This window comes from Rhipicephalus sanguineus, chromosome 11 (assembly GCF_013339695.2).
Source record: "Rhipicephalus sanguineus isolate Rsan-2018 chromosome 11, BIME_Rsan_1.4, whole genome shotgun sequence".
Classification (NCBI taxonomy): domain Eukaryota; kingdom Metazoa; phylum Arthropoda; class Arachnida; order Ixodida; family Ixodidae; genus Rhipicephalus; species Rhipicephalus sanguineus.
Genome location: NC_051186.1, coordinates 131,075,482 through 131,097,086, shown reverse-complemented (window position 1 = coordinate 131,097,086; position 21,605 = coordinate 131,075,482). Strand labels below are relative to the sequence as shown.

At 49.5% G+C, this 21,605-nt stretch overlaps 1 protein-coding gene across 1 annotated transcript; it reads left to right on the top strand.

Annotated features, from left to right (window-relative positions):
• Nucleotides 1–370: 370 nt before the first annotated feature.
• On the top strand, nt 371–19,695 carry LOC119375418 (uncharacterized). Its single transcript, XM_037645596.2, has 4 exons — nt 371–592; nt 12,503–12,850; nt 13,303–13,647; nt 19,594–19,695. Exons 1-4 carry the CDS (start codon nt 371–373, stop codon nt 19,693–19,695), a joined length of 1,017 nt encoding a protein of 338 aa, XP_037501524.2.
• The last annotated feature ends 1,910 nt before the right edge of the window (nt 19,696–21,605 follow it).

Here is a 21,605-nt window from a genome sequence, read left to right as displayed (position 1 = left end):
TCGCTTTTCGTCTCGCATACGCTGAACTTGTGCACACTTAGCATGTCGCGATTGTTTGGTTAGTTCAGTTAATTTCTCCTCTCATCTGCATGCTTTGTTTATTTTTTCTCCTATTTCTTTCTTTTATCTAGTTTATTAAAATATATTCAGTTGTTTTTTTTTCCTGTGCGCAAACGGTCTCGTGTTCCCTTTCTCGATGTCGGTTTTGACATCGGCTTACATTCACACGAACCTACACGAGAGCATATTGGTTGAATAGCCTCGTGACAATTGGCGTCCGCTACGACAGGACGAGACCGTTTATGCAATTTAGTGTTTTGCAAAAGGAAGGGAAATGAGCACGTCAGATCTAACGGCGTTAGCGATACGCATGGGGCTTGAGGGCGATGAGTTGAAGGCATGGCTTGATGAGCGTGAGGCACGAGCTCGCGAAGATGGGGCCGCTGAGCGAGAGGAAAGAAAGGAGAGGATGGAACAGGCGGAGTTGGAACGGAAACTTGAGGCCGAATGCCAGAAGACGATTCAACTGCGTCTTCAACTTGCTCAGGTGGAAGGGGCCAGGGGATCCGCGGCATCGGACCATGGTCGACAGGTGCGAGAACCGTGTAACGTTAACCCGCACAATTTCATACCCGGATTTAACGAAAACCGGGATGACCTTGATGCTTATCTGAAGAGATTCGAGAATGTGGCCACCGGTCAGGAATGGCCTAAGGATAAGTGGGCCACGGCCCTGAGCCTTTGTCTGAGCGGAGAAGCTCTCAAAGTATTTGGTCGCTTGTCTCCAGAAGACGCACTTGACTACGAGAAAGCCAAATTAGCATTACTGCAACGTTTTCGTTTCACGGCAGAGGGCTACCGGGAGAAGTTCCGGCATAGCAAACCTCAAGATGGAGAAACCGGCAAGCAGTATGCAACGAGGTTGGCAAGTTTTTTCGACAGATGGGTGGAGATGTCCAAGACAGCAAAAGAGTATTCGTCTGTTCGAGATCTCATAGTGGCTGAACAGTTTATCAATCAGTGCCATAACCGCGTGGCGCTTTTCCTACGGGAGAAAAATTGTCGTAAACTAGATGAAATGGCCGAGGCTGCAGACAATTTTTTAGAGGCCCAACGACAGTCAAATCTGTTGGTTTTTCTAGACAAAACGGAGAACGGCTCCGCAGGAAAATGCGGAAGTACAGCTGGGAAGTCTCTCACCCGATGTTTTGTCTGTGATAAAACAGGTCACAGAGCAGCAGATTGTCGTGCTCGGACGAGACAACCGTACTGTGACTACTGTCGCAAAACGGGGCATGATATTAATCTATGTACCCGAAAGCAGAACGTCACGAAGAAGACTTCTTGTATCTTGTCGCCAGAGGAAAAGGCAGAAGTAGTTATTGATATGCCTGCGGCCAAGCAGGAAGAGAATATGGCCAGTGCGGTAAATACGCAGCCAAAGTCAGGAAAACACCCGATGCCGGTGCTGCAAGGCATTATATTCGGTCAAGCTGCTTCCGTCCTACGGGATACAGGAAGCAATACAATGGTGGTACGGCGTTCTTTGGTGCCAGATGAAGCACTGACAGGAACCACGACGGCTTTATTCTTAGCAGACGGGAGCCGGATCACGGTACCCGAGGCGAAGGTGGAGATTTTTTCGCCATATTTTTCGGGCACGTGTATGGTGAAATGCATGGCCTCCCCGCTATATGACATCATCGTTGGTAATGTGCCAGGGTCTCGTGCTGCTGATAACCCTGACAAGAAATGGAAAGAAAAACTGGATGAAGGGAACTTCAATCCGAACGGCGTAGCCGAGACCTTGTATAAGAAGAAAGAAGACCATCGGGTAAAGTCATCACTTGGTAGTATGAAGAGCACAAGGGTCCGGCCGGATTCAGCTGCGGTCAACGTCAGCAGTTTGAAGATGAACAAGAGAGAACTCGAGATGGCCCATGCAGAAGACAAGACCCTGGAGGCCTGCAAGAACAAAGTCGGGCAAGTTTTTTATGGTAGAGGATCAACCCAGTATTCCTTTGTCATAGAGAAGTCCTTGTTGTATCGCAATTACCGACTATCCTCTGGAAAATTGATACAGCAGGTGGTAGTTCCTCTCAAGCTGCGAAGTCAAGTGTTGAAGATGGCCCATGAGAGTTTGATGGCCGGGCATCAAGGGGTAACCAGAACGACCGATCGGGTGTTGGGTTCATTCTATTGGCCAGGAGTCCAGGAAGAAATTAAAAGATACGTGCGTTCCTGTGACACGTGCCAAAGAATGTATCCAAAGAACAAAGTAGGAAAGGCACCTCTTGGGAAAATGCCCCTGATTGACACTCCTTTTGAGCGCGTGGCCGTGGACATTATTGGACCCTTAAAGCCGGTCTCCAATAGGGGTAATAGATACATACTGACCATGGTCGATTTCGCTACGCGCTATCCCGACGCCGTTGCTTTGCCGGCGATTGACTCCGCAACTGTGACAGACGGGTTGGTGGAAATGTTTCCCCGCGAAATCTTGTGCGATCAGGCCTCGTGTTTCACGTCGGACCTGATGAGAGAAGTAAACGATCTGTTGGCAATCAAACATCTGAGCTCGACGCCCTATCATCCCATGTGCAATGGGTTGGTAGAACGATTTAATGGGACCTTGAAACAAATGCTGCGCAAGCTATGCCAAGAGGATCCAAAGTCATGGGATCGATTGCTCGCGCCACTTCTATTTGCATATCGAGAAGTTCCTCAGGCCAGCATGGGGTTTTCTCCTTTCGAACTCATTTATGGGAGGTACGTCCGAGGACCAAACAACTTGCTAAAGGAGCTGTGGACGGGAGAAAAGATCGAAGAGGAGATGAAAACGACCTATGGATATGTCCTCGATCTCCGGGATCGTCTGGAGAGGACGCTAAAATTGGCCCATGAGAACCTGAGGCGAGCGAAAAGGATTAAAAAATATCACTATGATCGGAAGAGCAAGAGTCGTCAGCTGAAGGTTGGAGACAGAGCTCTTATTTTGCTCCCTACAACGGCGAATAAGTTGTTGATGCAGTGGAAAGGGCCGTTTCCGGTCATTGGGAGAAAAGGTGACTACGACTATTGGCTGGACTTGGGGCATGACGCCAAACTTTTCCATATTAATATGTTAAAACGCTATGAAGACCGGCAACCAGACCCAATTCCCCAATTAGCATCCTTTGTGGTCATGAAAGAGGAGGAGACAGATACCCCTCTACCAGCTTGCACAGTTAAGCCGACTGTGGGCGTAGAAGCGGTTCCGATCGGCAGTGGTTTAGAGGAAGACAAACGTACAGAACTTCAGAAGATTCTAACCACCTACAAAGATGTATTCTCTGAAATACCGGGAAAGACGAATCTGTTAGAATGCCGACTTCAATTGACGACTTCTGAACCGATCAACACACCGCAATATCCTTTGCCGTTGGCCATGAAGGAAGTGGTAGAGCAAGAAGTTCAGGACATGTTAAAACTGGGTGTGATTGAGCGATCCCATTCGCCCTACAATTCGCCCTTGGTACTTATTAAGAAGCCAGATAACACTTATCGCACATGCGTCGACTTCCGTCGCATCAACGAGATCCTGGTTTCCGACGCTGAACCCATACCTAGAACCGACATAATGTTTACAGAGGTGGGCACAAAGAGATACTTCTCGAAGTTTGATCTCACAAAGGGATATCGGCAAGTCCCACTTGACCGGAACTCGAGGCCAATAACGGCATTCTCCACGCAATCAGGTCATTTCCAGTTTATATACATGCCGTTTGGCATAAAGACAGCGTCTGCGGTGTTTACGCGTTTAATGAGAACACACCTACAGGGCCTTGAAAATGTAGTCCACTACATTGATGACGTTCTCATAACCACGAACACCTGGGAAGAACACGTAGACACTTTGCAACGTTTGTTGCAGAAAGTCCGGGAGTCTGGCTTAACCATCAAGCCTCAGAAGTGCGAAATTGCTGTGGAGTCTATAGTCTTCTTGGGACATCATTTAGGAGGCGGGAATATTCAACCTGTAGAAACTACGGTTTTGAAGATAGCCAGTGCACCTCTACCTGACACCAAAAAGCAGCTCCCATCTTTTCTGGGACTAGCTGGGTATTACTGAGATTTAATACCTCGCTATGCGGAGAAGGCGCAGCCTTTAACTCGGCTAACCAGAAAAATGGAGAAAAACAACATTCATTGGACTCCTGAAACAGAAGAAGCATTTCAGACGCTGAAGCAAGCCCTTGCATCTGGGCCGGTCGTGAAGGCACCAGACCCAAAACGTGTGTTCGTGCTCCGTACAGACGCATCAGACACATGTATCGGTGCAGTCCTCATGCAAGAACACGATGGGGTGTTACACCCAGTATCGTATGCCAGCCGCCAGCTGTTGCCTCGTGAGCGGAATTACTCCACTATCGAACGAGAATGCTTAGCGCTAGTGTGGGCGGTAGAAAAAGTTCATGTTTTTTTGTACGGAGTACAGTTTGTAGTGCAGACAGATCATCAACCGCTGCAATACTTAGCGAAGGCAAAACACCTCAACAGTAGGGTGCTAAGGTGGAGTGTAGTACTACAAGAGTACACTTTTCATATTCAACATATCAAAGGCTCTGAAAATGCAGGTGCCGACTTCATGAGCAGGTTACAGCCATAAATAGGAATTCAGGTGTTGCTAGAGATCGCAGGCAAAGCTTTTCAACGGACCAGCTGGATATTGGTTACCACATGTGGATTTTTTCCGTGTATATATGTGCTCATTAAGACTTTTCACAGCGATACAAGTGTGCATGTTTTCGTGCGAACTCAAAGAACGTATCCTGTGTGGTGAAACACGCATCCTGCAGTTTTTTTCTGTTGGAAAAATGATGATGAGTGGGGCGAAGCTACGGAGGGAATCATCTGTAAACCGTGAAACTCTTCCGTGAAATGCGCCCAGTACATAATATAGTGTGAAACATCGTGTATATATTAAACATCAAACTTTTATTGTACTGTTGGTTTACGTGGTCCCTTCATTATCACTTGTGATCGGTGAAATGCAAGGAAGAAGTCCGCTCCCGAGCGAAAGAGCGCCAAGAGCGACCGCATTCCCCGCTCGCCCTGTGCGAATTAAAGGCAAGGCTAGAGGGAAGACAGGACGCGCGTTCCACGACGCGAGGTCGGTAGCATGCCCAACGAAAGCCAACGGAACGCGATCGTGCAAGTGCTCCGGCTTCGCATCGCCTCATGGTTCCATTTAGCGTCCCAAAACCAAACATATTGCTCAAGGTGTGCCTTGCGTTTTTCGTAGAAATAATTTCTTTATCATGTACATTAAGACGAAAAGTTGAAAGCTCACTAGAGTGTATCGCCCGCAAAGTATGTCTTTTAGTGTGATTTAACTCTCGTACGGCAGGGTCCTCGCGCCGTTGCCGGTCCACCTCGCCCGTTGACGATCGGGCGAGGTGGCTAAATACAACTACTACTACTACACTTTAAGAAAAACATCTGGCGTTCTTTCGTTCTGCTTTTACAAAACATCTGGCGTCTTTCGTTGGTTTATTTCATCAATCAACGGCGTTTTGAACAAAATTTTTATTGTTTAATCACGCACAGGAGAAATCTCACCAGGCACTACCTTGGAGGTAAACAATGGCTGCTAATGGGAATGAGAGACAGAAGAAGTCGGCTTTTAGCTAACACTTACACTTCTACTTCTACTAACGTTTCCTACTGGAACATGCCAATGGCTGCTAATGGGGAATGAGAGACAGAAGAATTCGGCTTTTAGTTAACGCGCACGCTGCGAATTTTTTATTGTTCAACAACGCACAGGAGAAATCTCCCACCGGCACCACCTTGGAGGTCAAAGCGTAAGACTTATTACTCACTACTACGATCACGACGACTACGAGGGACGAACGGGTGCCGCCTTAAGGAGCTTCGCCCCTAAAACTTTTCGAAAAAGGGGCATGTTGTGATAAGTGAAGTGCGTGTTTTGGGTGAAGTGCGCGAGTGCAACTAGTGTGTCATTTGAAAAGTGCGCGAGTGCACCGGCGCAAGAAAGACGGCGACGACGACCGAGTGTGTGGACGCGCGCTTTCGCGGTGTATTCGGCGAAGAAGACGATGGGCAGACGAGGCGCGTGAATTTCCAACCAATGAGAGACCCCCACGCTGATTTGGAAGAAGCCCGATGGAAGAACGGGGCAGACGTGGCCGGGACGCGACGGAGGCAAGCAGGCGACCAGGGCGCGGGAGTGGCGGCTGAGTTCCTGAGGCAAGGCCGCTGCGGGCTCCCACCTGGCCGTGTACTCGAGCATCAACCATAGTCTGGCGTTGGCCAGGCTGCTCGTCGTCTGGCGTTGGCCAGGCTTCTCATCGTCTGGCGCTGGCCAGGCTCATCCCGTCTCCGGTTCCACGTCCCAACGTTGGAGGAACGCTGAAAGGGCGCCTACCTTGGTTCTCCCGACGCCACCTTCGACCGAGCGACGCCTGGACTTCAGGTCTACATTGACTGCGTCTCGCCTCGTCAACCCTTGCCGTCTCCACGAGTGCCGCTACTGAACGGTGACAGTCGCTTTTCGTCTCGCATACGCTGAACTTGTGCACACTTAGCATGTCGCGATTGTTTGTTTAGTTCAGTTAATTTCTCCTCTCATTTGCATGCTTTGTTTATTTTTTTCTCCTATTTCTTTCTTTTATCTAGTTTATTAAAATATCAGTTGTTTTTTTTTCCTGTGCGCAAACGGTCTCGTGTTCCCTTTCTCGATGTCGGTTTTGACATCGGCTTACATTCACACGAACCTACACGAGAGCATATTGGTTATTTAACAGCCTCGTGACAAATTTGTGATGCAGGTTCTTTTTCTGTTTACGACAGCTCTCTAAGACCGAACTTAGGAGAGCTTTATTGAGGACAAAGCCGTTGGTTTAACAAACAACACACAAAACGTTTAATTACACTGAAGGAAAAATAACTATACATAGGTAAACACCTAATAAAAAGATCACTGCACACGTTAAAGCACTCTTAACAACAAAAGAAATGCGAGTTCAAAGACCTTATCTACAGAGTCTAGTTCTGACGCGGCTGAACAGCGGAGCGGGCAATAGTACAAGTTCGGTCTCACCAAATCGCCGAGGCTTGACGGATGGAGTTGACGCGGGCTGGCTGGTGTCGACGAAGGGGACGCGGTGGCTGCGGCCCGACGCACTGAGATGCCAGGGCAGCCTGGCCAGGCAACTCGATGCACAGCTCGGGCCCGTAGCCCAACTGCTGCTGCTACGTTGCCTGCCGGCACTGGAGTCCGCAGGCCTTGGGGTGGAGTTCGGGTACCATGGCTGTGGTGCCCTCGCTCGGGAACGCGACGGCAGGAGGCCACGGCCGGTTGAAGTCCTGGAGGCTCGGGTCCGAAACCCGACGGCCTGTCTTCAGCGCCCGGTCCGGTTCCAACCTTCCGCTTGTCTGGTTCCCTTCGAACTCCCCGGCTCTTCTTCGACCCAGGCTTTTCCTCGGTCTCGCGTCCACTTGTCCCGTCCTGATTGGCGATGCTCAAGTTTCGTGGTGCCCCACTATTGGCCCCTGGAATCTCCGTGGTGAATTCCTATTGGGCCACTTGTCCGTCGAAACTTTGTGCCGCGCACTCTCGTACTGGACGTTATTTCGAGGTCGTCGTCGTCTTTCATGTGGCCATCGTTTTCGCGCGCTGTTCTTTTCATGTTGCGCACTTTTGAAAGGCGCACACTTCGAACGCGCACCACACATCACAGCATTCAAAAAATAAAAATAAAACCTCCGTGGCTTTTTGACGATACTGAATGGGCACGCAATATCGACATGAAAAGTAGACGTAGAAAGAACAAATTTAAAAAAGAAAACGATGCAAAGGAAACGCTTAGTGACATTGTATGGCAACAATGCAGTCCTCCCAAGAACAATAACTGCACGTAGATTAACGTTCCTGACGATTCACTAAGAAGCTAACACGTACCAAAGAGCAATGTTACTTTTGCTGGTTGAGGTATGAAATTATATAACAAGTACTTCCTCGATTTTGATGGGAAGGAACATGCACATTATCAGCAATGCAGGCATTTGCTCTCATGCTGCTGCCGATACAAAAGAAAGAGAAAGAGAGAGAAAGACGGGGACGTTAGCCAGAGGAAGCCTCCGGTTTGCTACCCTGCACTTGGGAAGGGGAAAGGGGATGTGACAGAATGGAAGAGAAGTGGAAGAGTTTGTGACGACAGCAGGCGAAAAAAAAGCAAAAAAAAAAAACAGAACAAAGTCGTGACCGTAGCACCGTCCAAGTACGACGCAGCAACATTTCTACCAACACTCACAGTTAGTCATCTAGTCCGGTTGCTAGAATAAACCGCAACAACGCCATCAGAGCAGCTGGTGTTCACGACCGGGTAGGCCAGGGCCCTAGAATTTTATTCTCTGTGAGAGGGCGGTTGTCCAGCTGGCGTAGTGTGGCTGAGACGGCCGCTGGAGGATGTTTTTCACGTTAAATTAGTTGCAAGTACGTGCGAATGCAGTATTCATCACCGTCGTCATAAAGAAAAGCATCACGAGCAGCTGGTGCAAGCACGTGGCGCGAGTGTAGAAGAAGCAGGGATCCCGTTCCAGTAAGGCAAGGTCGCGTTGCTGCTCAGCAAACCTTGGAATCGACAGCATTAAAAGGTATGCAATTAGGCCAGCAACGATGTCACGCTCTCAGAGAACAGCGCTCTGCGATAAGTAGCGGGGCACTGGAAGTCTACTTAGGACATGCAGTGATCGCGGAGCGGAACCACCAGACTGAAGTTAATATAGAGGAATATGAATGGAGTGGAGCACATTCGGCAAGCATTCTCAAATGATGAATGGTAATCTACCACTATCCCACAAGAGGAAGGTATATAACAGCTGCTTCTTACCGGTACTTACCTACGGAGCAGAAACCTGGAGGCTTACAAAGAGGGTTCAGCTTAAACTGAGGACGACGCATCGAACAATGGAAAGGAAAACCTTAAGAGACAAGAAGAGAGCAGAGTGGGTCAGGGAACAAACGGGTGTCAAGGGCATCTTCTTCTAAATCAAGAAGACTAAATGAACATGGGCAAGACATTTTGCGCGTACGCAAGACAACCGCTGATCGAGTGTAAGGGACCGGATTCCAAGAGAAGCAAACGAGCGTGGGGGAGACCGAAAGTAGAGTGACCGATGGCAGAGCATCCAAAGCGCCGGCTCCCGCGTGGGCCTTTTGCAGTGAACTGCAGTGCGCCGGACCCGTTAGAGTTCCTGTATATGCTACCTAAAGGTAGCATATACAGGAACAATTTGTTACCTAAAGGTAGCATATACAGTAACTCTAGGACCCGTGGGCTTTGTGCGCTCGGGAAACGCGCGGAAACCGAGGGGCGTCTGCAACGCGCTGTATAGTTTCTTGCTTTGAGTTTCCACACCGGACATTTGAAGCCTACTTAACTTCAATAATGCGGTGCGGCATGGAGCTTACGCATCTTTAAGCGTTGTCTTAGTGCTGGAGCGACACGAGATCGCAAAAACTCATGTGTCAAGCGGCATCAGCGCGACCAAATTCCGCTGATAGAGCTCGGAAACGGTAATGCGGTAACTGTAGTGCGCGCGTAAAAACGCGCAAAAAGCGGGCAATAGCATCATGCACGCGAAAATTAAGAGTAGCGAAAAAAGTACATTACTCGCGCAGTCACCTGAAATACGTCCAGTTACCGCTTCGCTCATTACTACGAGCCTTTTATTGAAGGTCGCCAGTGGTTTACAGACATATGCGCACGTCTTTATTCAACAATTTGTTAGCCTCGACTAGTACTTTGTTATGGACAGAGCATAGTAAGAAGGCGTATAAGAGAAACAAGATGGAGTGGAGACGGCCGTACCACCGCAATATTGTTAGCTTATTTCGGTTCCAAGGTAGCGTACAGGAAGGATCACCTTGCGCAAAGCTTGTGTTCATTTCAGACATTTGAAAAAAAAAAAAAAAGAAAGCAATGTGAAGTAAACATCCTTTATTCCAGACGTTTGCGCATAAAGAGCGCATAAGAGCGAACGGGCACAGAACGGACGAGGACACCGATATAGAACTGTCTCCGGACGACTTGGATTGGATCGAAACACAAGCGCTGGGGCCGGAGAATCGAATTAGCCTGCTTTTTGTCTGGCCTACTGCTATCCCGCCCTGTTAGTTTGAGAAATGGCAGCATAGCCCCACACCACCGAACGCCTTGTCAAATTGAGACACCTACTAGCACCCACTCAAGACATTAACACAAATTCATCGCGCTCTTCAATTTCAAGCTTCAAAACACAATGCCCGCCAATATTGATGCTCAGCTGTACCAGTTCTATATTTCTTCATGCGTTGAAAACATTTCTGAATTCCCTCAGCTTGCCTACTGGCTGTTTACTCCCTCTCGTCCTCTCGTGACGTTTGCTTCCGTTCTGTCACAGAACGGATTCAATATAGCTCCCCAGGCGTAAGCGCGGGCACAAAAGGGGGGGGGGGGTGATCTTTAATGTGCAAGATTATGGCACGCCGTACTTGGTTTTGACAATAATGACGGTTGAATACCCCTTATATTGCATTCCAATAACGGTTTCGCTCCCACATTTATTCCCGTAAAGCCGGTGACCAAAGGTCAGCCAATGGGAGGAGCACGCCATTCCTTCATTTTAATTTTGCACCCATTGCGAAGCTGGTTTCCTGCCGGACTCGTCTATTAGGGTCGGGAGGGGGGGAGCTGCGGGGAAACTTGTTCAACCTCCTTACAGCAACATAATTCTTTTCATAAATTTCGTCATTTAGAACCTTGGATCGTTAACAAAAACAGAACTGAATACGGTGACCAAATGCTGCAGTTTTGTTTACCTACTGTTCTAAATCAATTATACAAAGAGAATGGTCTCAGTGTATCAACTCTGTCGTTAAAAAGGCTACGCGATGTATTTATGTGATTGCTTGTGCTGCCATGGGTTCATTTGTTTGTCTTTTTCTATGTCTTTAGCACTTCGCCTAATTTCTTCCCCTTGTTTTCATATGTTTCCATAATAACCTTGTTTATTTATTCCGACCGTGTATGTTTACTGTTTCTCTGTTTTAGTTAGTCCATCGTGTGTTTGACCGCTGTGAAGCCACCCAGTGTATGAGGTGGCCAGGTTCCCCTCAAGCTGCGCAATGCAGCTTTTTTGCCTGGTCATCCTCGCAACCTTGTTGTTGTGAATAAACACAATTCAAACCCCCCCCCCCCCCCCCCCTGCATAATGATGAACCCTGCCCTCGCTATTCCTACAGGCGCACACGAGCATCAATGTTGCGTGGCATCCTATACTTGGGAGACGCAACCCCGACCCGGGGCTGTGAAACTGCGCAACTTTTCCGCAGAGCAACTCGAAGAAATCGCAGCTCTCACAATTGCCTGCAAATAGGTGGTTACGGCACTGACGTTTCTAAAAACCAAAGAGACGCAGTAGGACAGTACTAGTGTAGTGAGCAGTCGTATAAACAATGAGCAAGCACCACAGAAGGGAAAACGGCTATTTCCCTGTATATTTCTAGTCAACGTGGCCCCGGCTTGCATTTACGATCTAAATTGTTTGCTTTATTTTTCAGCCCGCCGCGGTGGTCAGTGCTTATGACGCTCGACTGCTGACCCGAAGGTCGCGGAATCGAATCCTGGCCGCAGCGGCCGCATTTTGATGAAGGCGAAACGCTGAAGGCTCGTGTACTTAGATGTAGGTGCACGCTAAAAAAAAAAAAAACCCAGGTCGTCGAAATTTCCGGAGCCCTCCACTATACGGCTTCCCTCAACTATATCGTGGTTTTTGGACGTAAAACCGAAACATTTATTAGTACTCATTATTTATCTGCAATAATCTTTCTGTACGAGACATGCGTGAACTTAGAGATGATGGTGATGAGGGCTTTTCTGGCAGCGCGCATAACATGTTTCTAAGTAAAACATTTTGTTCAAGAGCGCCGATGACGGCCTTGCGAGCACGGCTACCAAATGTGCACCAACGGTGTACCAGTTTCCAAAAGATAACGGCAGCAGTTAAACATTATGACCACTCTCGTTACCACCAGCCGTCGGCCAGAGTTTGTGCAACCAGAAGCAACCCGCATGAGTTAACGCAGCCTCTCGGGCCTAAGAGAATGCGCGCGCGCGAGAGGGAAATAGGTCTGTGAAGACAATGTGGTCCCCCAGTCAACCACGGTGGCGGTCAAGTGGTCAAAGCGGCCGCGTCCAATGCGGCAGGCACTAGTTCGCAACCCAGTGCTGCCGTGCTCCCACCGGTTCTTCTAACTGATGTACAGGCGCTGCGGCCTGGCACGCGGTTTTGTGGCTACTCATATCGCGAGAAAATGTCCTCTCTGTTCCGCTGTTCTCTTACTTTCCTTCCTTATTCCTCAGCGATGCTGCGCAGTGATCCCTTATGGAAGCACGGCGCACCACGTTTACTCCCCCCAGCAATACCGAATATACGGTGTCGCATCTCTCCGCAGGGCAAGATGTCCAAGGATGACGGCAAGAACCGCGACCGACGTCGCCGTCATCACAAGAAATCGGCGGACGGTGGCGCCACTTCGGGGCCGCTCGCCTCGCCTTCGGGCCACGCGCCCATGAGTTGTGTGGCCAGTCCCTCGTCCGAGGCGCAGTCGCCCGTGGTCCGCAGCCCCGCGCAGCCTGCGTGGCCGAGAGCGGTGACGAACGCCCAGCAGACGCCGCCGTCTGCGCCAGGGGTCTCTCCGGAAGAGGAGCCGCCTCCAGGCTCTGACAGCGGTGGACTCCCGTTTCGGGGCAGCGCCATTTCAGCAACCGTGACGCCAGCTACATCCGGCGCCATAGCTGAGGTAAGAAGCCATTCCTTGACGAAAAATAGCGCTACTTAAAACACGGACGAGCGCTACTTAAAACCCATTAAAGTGACTTGTTGGGCGAGTTGGTTCATTCTAATGGTAGAATTAGCGCGAATTAGCACTTGTTCGTCTCCCTTCTTCTCTCGTCGTGGTATTTGCGCTAATTCTACCATTAAAACCCATGTTGCACGAGGCGGATGGAAGGAGTCGGGGGGGGGGGGGGAAGCTGGTGCGGTTTGGTGAGGGGCAAGTGTTTCCTTTTCACACCCCTGCCGACATCCATGTCAGTACACCTTTAAATATTTCGGTGCAAGATGGAAGACCCTGTGCAACATGTTTTATAGTTGACAAGCTTGACTGGTGTGACCGTGTAATCTCGTGTCATATTTTGTGACGTCTCTGTCGCCCCCTTACCAAAGCTGCACCGACGGCATGCGTGGGTGCAGGCAGCGGCACCGAAACCGGACGGTCACGTAGAACAGCGCATCCTGCAACAGACTTCCGAAGGCGGAACGGCGACGCAGGCGGTGCCCGCTGCTACGGGGAGCAGTGCATCCACTGCGGTCAACGCCGCAACGTTCAGCGGCGTCTCTCAGGTCCACGCCGAGCCGCCTGCGACCACCAAGGGTCGTGACGAGGGCGTCACTACGGCACTCACTGGCCTCGTGTCCTCTGGCAAATCGGAGCATGTGGAACCGAGCAAAGGGCGGGCACTGCAGCGGGCGACGACAGCGACTATGGGCAGAACAATCACGGATCACGAGTTGGGAGCTGCTGGCCGCTTGGCGCAGGTTTGGGCAAATTTGGGGAAAAGCAATTTCTTTTCGTCTTCATGATGTCTAAAACGTGTCGTCTGTGACGTGCTTCCGGCTTCCTAGGATTCGCTTGAAGTACGTGCAGTCAGCAAATGCATAGAACTAAGATCTGACTTTTGGTGAGAAAAGGGAACCGTAGCGGCGGGCTGGGAATCGATACCACGTATACTAAAGCACTTCGTTTAGAGAGAGTTCTGCAACGTCTCGGAGTTTTAAATTATTTTCGGTACATGCAAGCCTGAGCCCTCTATCATCGGATACTTTAGAAGTCCGAGGGCATTTCCTCCTCAAAGGAGGATGAACACAAGCCTGAACAAATGGGCGAGCACTCCAGACTGACGTCATGATCCACACTATTTTCGGACACTCCGAAAACACGCCGGATCTGTCATGATCTGGATCCGAAGTGCATGAGCAGGACTATTTCTTTAGTCACGGAGGCGATCGGCTGCCGTGCTTCTGTCGTCTGGGCGGGGCCTTTCCGGTCTTCCTATGTTGTACCCGACTGCATTCTCCGAAAATAGACGGTGCCCGGACAGCACCCTCTGGAGAGCACCGTCTGGATAAAATTATACAAATATCGAAGCCGTTGTTCCACTCACTGCATGTGGCGGAAGCGATAGCGGGACACGGAACTACGTCATCGGGTGCTACCAATCTATGCTCTGAGAGTCGTTACGATGCCATAATTCTTTAATTGCAACTGTTTGCATGGAGTAGTTTCAGCTTTGGTTACATGAAGGCATTTTTGTAATGACGTTACGAAAGTTTCAAGTCTCCGTTGTTCCTTTTGCTACGTGTGCCACACTTACGCTCAGCCGCGCCCATTATGAGTTGCAACATGCTGACCGTGGTCAAAGTAGCGCCAACGCTGCACGGTGGCAGCGACATAGAAAACAATCAGTGACGTAAACATTGTTTCAACTACTGGTATTTCCAAAACGAATTTCACGTTTGCCGGTGCTACAGCGTAGACATGGGGCTCCTTCAACCATGCCCATCGTGTTCCCGGTCATATTGAGTCACATACTTTACATCTACAAAAACAGATTGCATCGCAGCTACGTTGCAAAGTTAGAAGACGCTTTCTATCACGCAACAGTAAAGCATCCGATTTTAATTGAGACCACTGCTTCTTCAGATTGCTATTACTTGTATTGCGTTTTAGTTTCAGGTAAAATTCTCATTTTTATTCTGCTATGAAACACGTATTTATTTATTTTTTAACAGATGTGTAACGCCTGAAATACTGCATGTGTTGGTGTGTTTCAATGGACCTGTCTTTGTGGACTCATCACTTGTAGTTACAATGTCATCTTTGGTCCCTCCTATAACATGTTTTTCTGTTCCACATTGCGCCTACTTGAAGAACTTGTATGCAGAAACTCGCTGTAAGCAAGCGCGATTTGTGGGGACTCCTCAATCAGAAGAATGGCTAGCCAAGCTTTCCTCCAGGATATATTTTTGTGTCAATGTGAGCGCAAGTTTGTAAACATTTGTGGAGTGAATGAAGAGTATGAAATGATTAAGGTCTAAAATGACGCTGAACCTGGCAGTTACGTGTGAACCGATGAAGCTGGGAAAGCCATTTACCCATTTACAGCAGGCACGCCAAGCGTTGTAGTGTAGCAATAGAACATATCGTAAGAGCGCTCAATTGATCAATTCAGCTGCTGCGCTAGGCTCTATCGGTGAGAGGTCACGGTTGCAGCTGGGAGAGCTGTTGACACGAGCACCCTTAGCGGGAGCGGGATCTCGGTTTCAGCTAGTTCGTGAAGATTCATATTTCACAAAATCAATACAACCTTAGTGGTGTTGTATAGCAACAAGGCATACACGTCACCACCATTAGCGCGACCGGTAACTTGCATTGTACTCAGCAGCTCGTCAGCCCCCGCAAGGAAAGCAAGGCCCAGGAGAATGTCCCGATGCCTGGTGCATCTCCCGGCATCCTGAAGCGAGCAGGGATGGCTTTCCCGCTCGCTAAACTGACAAAATTCGTGAGTAGCAATTGTTATCTTTTGCTTCTTAAAGGGGAACTCCGGTGCATTTTCGACCATATTGAGATAATGCCGTCTTCAAATAGTATTAACAGCCATGTAACAGCAAGGGTGGTTCATTTTGCTGAGAGACTAGTCAATAATTTTAAATATGCAATATACGATGAGTCGAAACCGAAACAGGGAGCTCAGCTGTTCCGTGCTGGGTATGCGATGACGTCATGAAGGGCGCTACTCGATGCCACGGCTGGCCAGGGTGTAAACATAGCACACGCGCTTCTTCTGTCAGGCGAAAAGCAAGCTGGCGATGTCATCCGACGCGGAATCAAGCTGTGCCAGCCCGTCTCTTACCAGTGACGAGTACAGCGATGATTGCAGCTACTATATGAGCGCGGGGGCATCGCCTTTTGATTTCTACCCACCGGCTCGTGAAGTAGCTCACGCGCCCCGCATCGATATCCTCGTTGCTCAACATTGTGCGTGCTTACTGTAAGACCCGATGTCAATGACGGCTAAGACGCTATGCAGCTAACAAAGCCGAACTTTGCTCGCGTCGTCGCCGCCTCGTAGAAGAAAGCGCGCGCTGCAACCGTCTGCTGGGCGAGGCCGGGTCGGAAAAGAGTAGGCACATTACGTCACATACACAGGGTGGCCCGCGTTAACAGGCGTGACTCCGGAATTGGCTACCAATTTTAAAATTCGTTTTCTAAGAAACTAAATGACTTACGGTTGTATAGTTTGCCACATATCATCAGGGTACCGAAGAGAACATATTGTCACGTGCGAAAAGGAGGTCCCCGGGCAAGAAATACCACGCTGGCAGAAAGACTGACGCAGGTCTAATAATATGGCCGCGCCAAAACCAACAAAGACTGAGCGAGAGCGCGCGCTGTCCCAAACGACTTCTTCGTTTGCTTTTGCTCGATGCGGGCTCGTGCTCGCCGCAGTTCATCATCCAGGTGGCATTATTCCCCCACTGAAAAAAAAAGAAAGCATCGCCCCGAGGCTCGTGCAAGCGGACATGCATAAGCAGAAAAGACCAAACGGGCACAGTGTGGGCACTTCGTAAAAAAAGAATGAGAAGGCCGAGGCACAGTCGCACTAACGGGTGAAGTACGGCTTGAGTCGTAGAACGTGAACAATCTCTGGGTAGTGCTTTCGACGTTGGGGTGACATGGTTCCATCTGGGACAACCTCATAATTCACATCACTCATGCGACGCATCACTTTGTACGGTCCAAAGTAGCGACTCAGGAGCTTTTCGGACAACCCTTGGCGGCGAACCGGAGTCCATACCCAAACTTGATCTCCTGGGTGGTATTCGACGTGTCGATGGCGAAGATTGTAGCGGCGGGCATCTGCAGTTTGCTGTTGCGTGATGTGGAGTCGTGCCAACTGGCGAGCTTCTTCGGCGTATTGAGTAAGCTGGTCAGCTTCAGGTGTAAGCGAAGCGTCGTAGTCGTGTGGCAGCATAGCGTCCAGCATGGTTTGTACCTCACGCCCGTAGACGAGACGGAACGGCGTGAATCGTGTTGTTTCCTGGATGGCAGTGTTGTACGCAAATGTTACGTACGGCAGGACCTGATCCCACGTCTTGTGCTGAACGTCCACATACATGGATAACATGTCGGCGATGGTTTTGTTCAGTCGTTCCGTCAAGCTGTTAGTCTGCGGATGATACGCCGTCGTCTTGCGGTGGTTCGTGTGGCTGAGTTTGAAAACGTCATCAATAAGCTGGACCGTGAAAGCTGTTCCTCTATCAGTGATCACGCACGACGGGGCGCCATGCCGAAGAACGATCTGGTCGATGAAAAACTGGGCAACATCGGAAGCCGTAGCTCGTTGTAGGGCCCTTGTCTCGGCGTATCTCGTTAGGTAATCTGTCGCCACGACGATCCACTTGTTACCGGCAGATGACAGCGGAAATGACCCCAGTAAATCCATTCCTATTCGATCGAACGGCGCCCTAGGTGGTGTGATGGGTTGCAGCAGGCCTGCAGGCTTCAGTGGCGGAGATTTGCGGCGTCGGCACTCACGGCAGCCTTTTACGTAGCGCTTCACGTATGCAGCAAGTTTGGGCCAGTAGTACGCCTGTTTAACTCTGGCGAGGGTTCGTGAAGAACCTAAGTGGCCGGATGTGGGCTCGTCATGGCAGGCAAGAAGAATGTCGTCTCGCATGTCAGAAGGGACGACTAACAGGTAGGCTTTCCCGTTGCCGTTCAAGTTATACAGCGAAAGCTGTTATGAGATCATTTCACCGGCCGTTTTTGGCGCCGTAGTTGTCCGCCGCCGCCGCCGCCGGTGTCCGTAACCAGTATCGCTCGAAATAAGAAAAAAAAACTAAATAAGAAAAAAATTCCAGGATGGAACGAGGTTCGAACCTGGGTCCTCTGCGTGGGAGCCCAGTATTCAACCTCTGAGCCATGCCGGTGCTTGAAACTGCTTTGCTAAAAGGTCCTATACAGGCTTCATGTCGGGAAGGAACCACATTAGCATATGCAATATAGCGTGGTAGATGAGTAAAATAAGCACCAAGCGTAGCACAACGCGAATTCTGTAACAAGGCGTCACACAATGCGAATTGCGCAACGAGCAGGTTGTTGAATGCTTCCAACCCATTACAAAGGACCCTGCCATAATTCTTCATCATCAGGCACAGCATCAACAAAGTGCGCATAATGCCTTACATAGGTTTAGCAGGTACCAACGCTCTCCGTAGAATGACAAAAAATGGCAGAGTGCCTGCTGGCCTACTTCTCAAAAATTACAATTATTTATAGCGTAGTGGGTTCCTCGCAAGTGCACATGGATTGGTTGCCAAGGAAGCCCATAAGCGCATGATACACTTCGTCTGGGTCTCAGTAAAATTACAATGATTTATAGCGTAGTGGGTTCCTCGCAAGGGCACTTGTATTGGTTGCCAAGGAAGCCCATAAACGTATGATCCATTTCCTCGGGGTCTCAGTAAAGTTCTTCGCTCCCCCCCCCCCCCCCCCGTCTCTTTCCCACGTCAACGTATGTTATACAGCATGACGGGAGAGGGAAATAGCGAGCGGGCGGCACCCAATGCAAATTACATAACTGGTGGGCCGTTTAAAGATTCCAACGCATTACAAAGGGCTGAGCCATAATTCTTCATCGTCATCAGTCGTCGCGTGAACAAAGTGCACATAATGCCTTACAGACGTGTAGCTGGTGCCTCGCTTCTCCGCAGAATGACGAATAATGGCTAAGTAGGTGCTTTCAAACTTCACAAAAATTGTGATTTATGGCGTAGTGGGTACCTTTCTAGTGTACTTGTATTGTAGCCCCAAGAGAGCTTAACGGGCTCTAGAAACGCCGCTCTTCCAGCTTTCGCTGTGACTGTGCTGCGGTTTTAGCGCAGACCTGGCGTTTTTTTTTTCTTGTACAAGACACCGCTGCGCAGACAGAATGACACGAGATTGCGAGAATGGTGTCGTGGTACGGGAGTGTTGCGTCCTTCTAGATTGTCGATGATTGCGCGAATCTCGGCGTCCTCGTGTTGTCGTGCGATCAAGTCAGTTGCAGTGAGAACTCCGATGAAGCCGCTGTCGTCCTCAGTGTCGGGATCACAAACTTCAGTAGGTGCACGGGACAACGAATCAGCATCTTCGTGCTTGCGGCCTGATTTATAGACGATGGTAAGGTCAAACTCTTGCAAACGAAGGCTCCATCGTGCCAACCGCCCAGACGGGTCTCGTAAATTGGCTAACCAGCACAATGAATGATGGTCGGTCACCACCTTGAAGTGACGACCGTACAGGTAAGGCCTGAATTTCATGGTTGCCCATACTACTGCGAGGCACTCCTTCTCTGAGGTAGAATAGTTCGTCTCGGCGCGAGAGAGGGTACGGCTGGCGTAAGCTATTACTCGCTCAATGCCTTCTTGGTGTTGGACAAGAACGGCGCCAAGACCTATATTGCTCGCGTCGGTATGAACTTCTGTGGCAGCATCCTCGTCGAAGTGAGCAAGGACTGGTGGTGCCTGCAAACGCTCCCGTAGATTGATGAAAGCCGTGTCCTGTTCTTCATTCCAGGTGAATGGTACATCTTCACGTGTGAGGCGAGTCAGAGGTTCGGCAATCTTAGAAAAATTTGCGATGAAGCGGCGATAGTAGGCGCAGAGGCCGAGGAAGCGACGTACTGCTTTCTTGTCACGGGGAACAGGAAAAGAGGCAACGGCGGTGGTCTTGTCGGGGTCAGGTGTCGGGGTCATCATCCAGGTGGCAATATGTTGAAAGTTTAATTGAAATCGGTGGATATCGAAAAATCCCCGGAGTTCCCCTTAGCAAACTTTAGATCACGAAGTTCATGGCTTCGAAGTGTTTTATTTGGAGGGGGCGCGGGGGGGGGGGTGATTATAAAGCGAGGCGTAATGCCAATATTCCATCTAGATCAGACCCCAGCTTTAAGGAAGGAGAAGCTGCTTGTCTGACGAACGTCTTCAGCTTTTATTTTTTATTTTGGCACGAGTGTCAACAGCTATCGCATCTCCAGTTTCTGAAGTTGCTCCAGGAAGCGTACGATGATCGGAATTTAATGAGAGCAGCATTTTGAGAAAGTTGGTGGTCCATTACTACAGTAGGACTGCGGAACAAGAATACATGGACAGCAGGGCGCCCGTCCTGTCTATGTGTTTCTTCGTGTTCCCTTGTAGTCGTGTTTTTGGCGCGAAGTTGACTATTGATTCCAGAGTGGGTGTGTCTTCTTCTCTGCTGTCCGTGTGGGTTTGTTGCGCACTCGTACTGAAGTAATGATCGGAATCGTGTACGCCAGTGCAGATGCACTAGCCACAAAGTGCACAATGACCGTGGATCCTGCCAAGCACAAAAGTATTGCAAATATTGAGTGATGCGGGTTAGGCGCATAGTTGGTTGCTGGGGTGTTCCGTGACGGAGAGAACGATATGATTGAGGCGCGCCGTAGTGGAGATTAATTTCGATCACCTGGGGCTCTTTAACGTGCACCTAAATCAGAGTACACGAGCGTTCTGGCATTTCGACCCCACCGAAACGAGGCCGTCTTGGCCGGGAATCGAACCCGCTTCGTCAAGCTTAGCAGCGCGACACCATACCCGCTAAGTTATAGCATGGTGGGTCCTGCCACGAGTGAAAAAATTGCAAATATTCTGTGATGCATGTAAGACACATACGTTAAGGAACACTCAGTCAGTAAGGGAAATTAAGCATGCGTGGCATGCCCCAGCAGTTAAAAAAAAGAAGAATCTCTTAGGGGTCTATTTCTTGCGCGTTCTGTGACAGAACGGAACGAAACGTCACGAGAGGACGAGAAGGAGCAAACAGCCAATAGGCGAGCTCAGAGAATTCAGAAATGTTTTTAACGCATGAAGAAATATTGAACTATTGTAGGTGAACATCATTATTAAAGAGTATTGTTTTTCAAAGCCTGAGATTGAAGAGCGCGATGACTTCAACAATTTATTTGTTTTAATGTCTTGAGTGGACGCTAGGTGGGGTCGCAATTTTACGAGTCGTTCGGTGGCTGAGGGGCTGGTTGCGGTATTCACAAACTGGGTGGGTTCCAATACTCGCCGTAGACAGCTAAATAGACAGCTAAGTGGACAGCGGCCATCTTAAGTCCCATTCCAATTCTCACGTAGCCGGCAAAATAGACAGCTTTGAGAAGACAGCATCGGAGACAAAAACGATGCAGGCTACTTTGCTGTCCAAACAAGATGGCGGCTCAGCGAAATGCTCGCGTAGCTCGGATCTCGCCAGCATGGTCGTCTGTACACCAGTAGGCGCTTTTCCAGGCACTCAGTGTAAGCTACGGTAAATTTTCATAGGTTTGGACACGAAATAGACTAAAGAAAGAACATTTACGTTTGTTTTTCTTAGCTTTCTCTTCTCGACGCGAGGTGGAATCACGTCGCGTAGATGTCTTCTAGATGCG

What these genes read in the sequence shown, in the direction of transcription:
- LOC119375418 (XM_037645596.2), top strand. Translation starts at nt 371, where the DNA reads ATGGGGCTTGAGGGCGATGAGTTGAAGGCATGGCTTGATGAGCGTGAG. An exon ending in CATCGGACCATGGTCGACAG is followed by an intron (nt 593 to 12,502) that starts GTGCGAGAACCG and finishes ATCTCTCCGCAG; the next exon opens with GGCAAGATGTCCAAGGATGA. An exon ending in CTGCTGGCCGCTTGGCGCAG is followed by an intron (nt 13,648 to 19,593) that starts GTTTGGGCAAAT and finishes GTGTTGGACAAG; the next exon opens with AACGGCGCCAAGACCTATAT.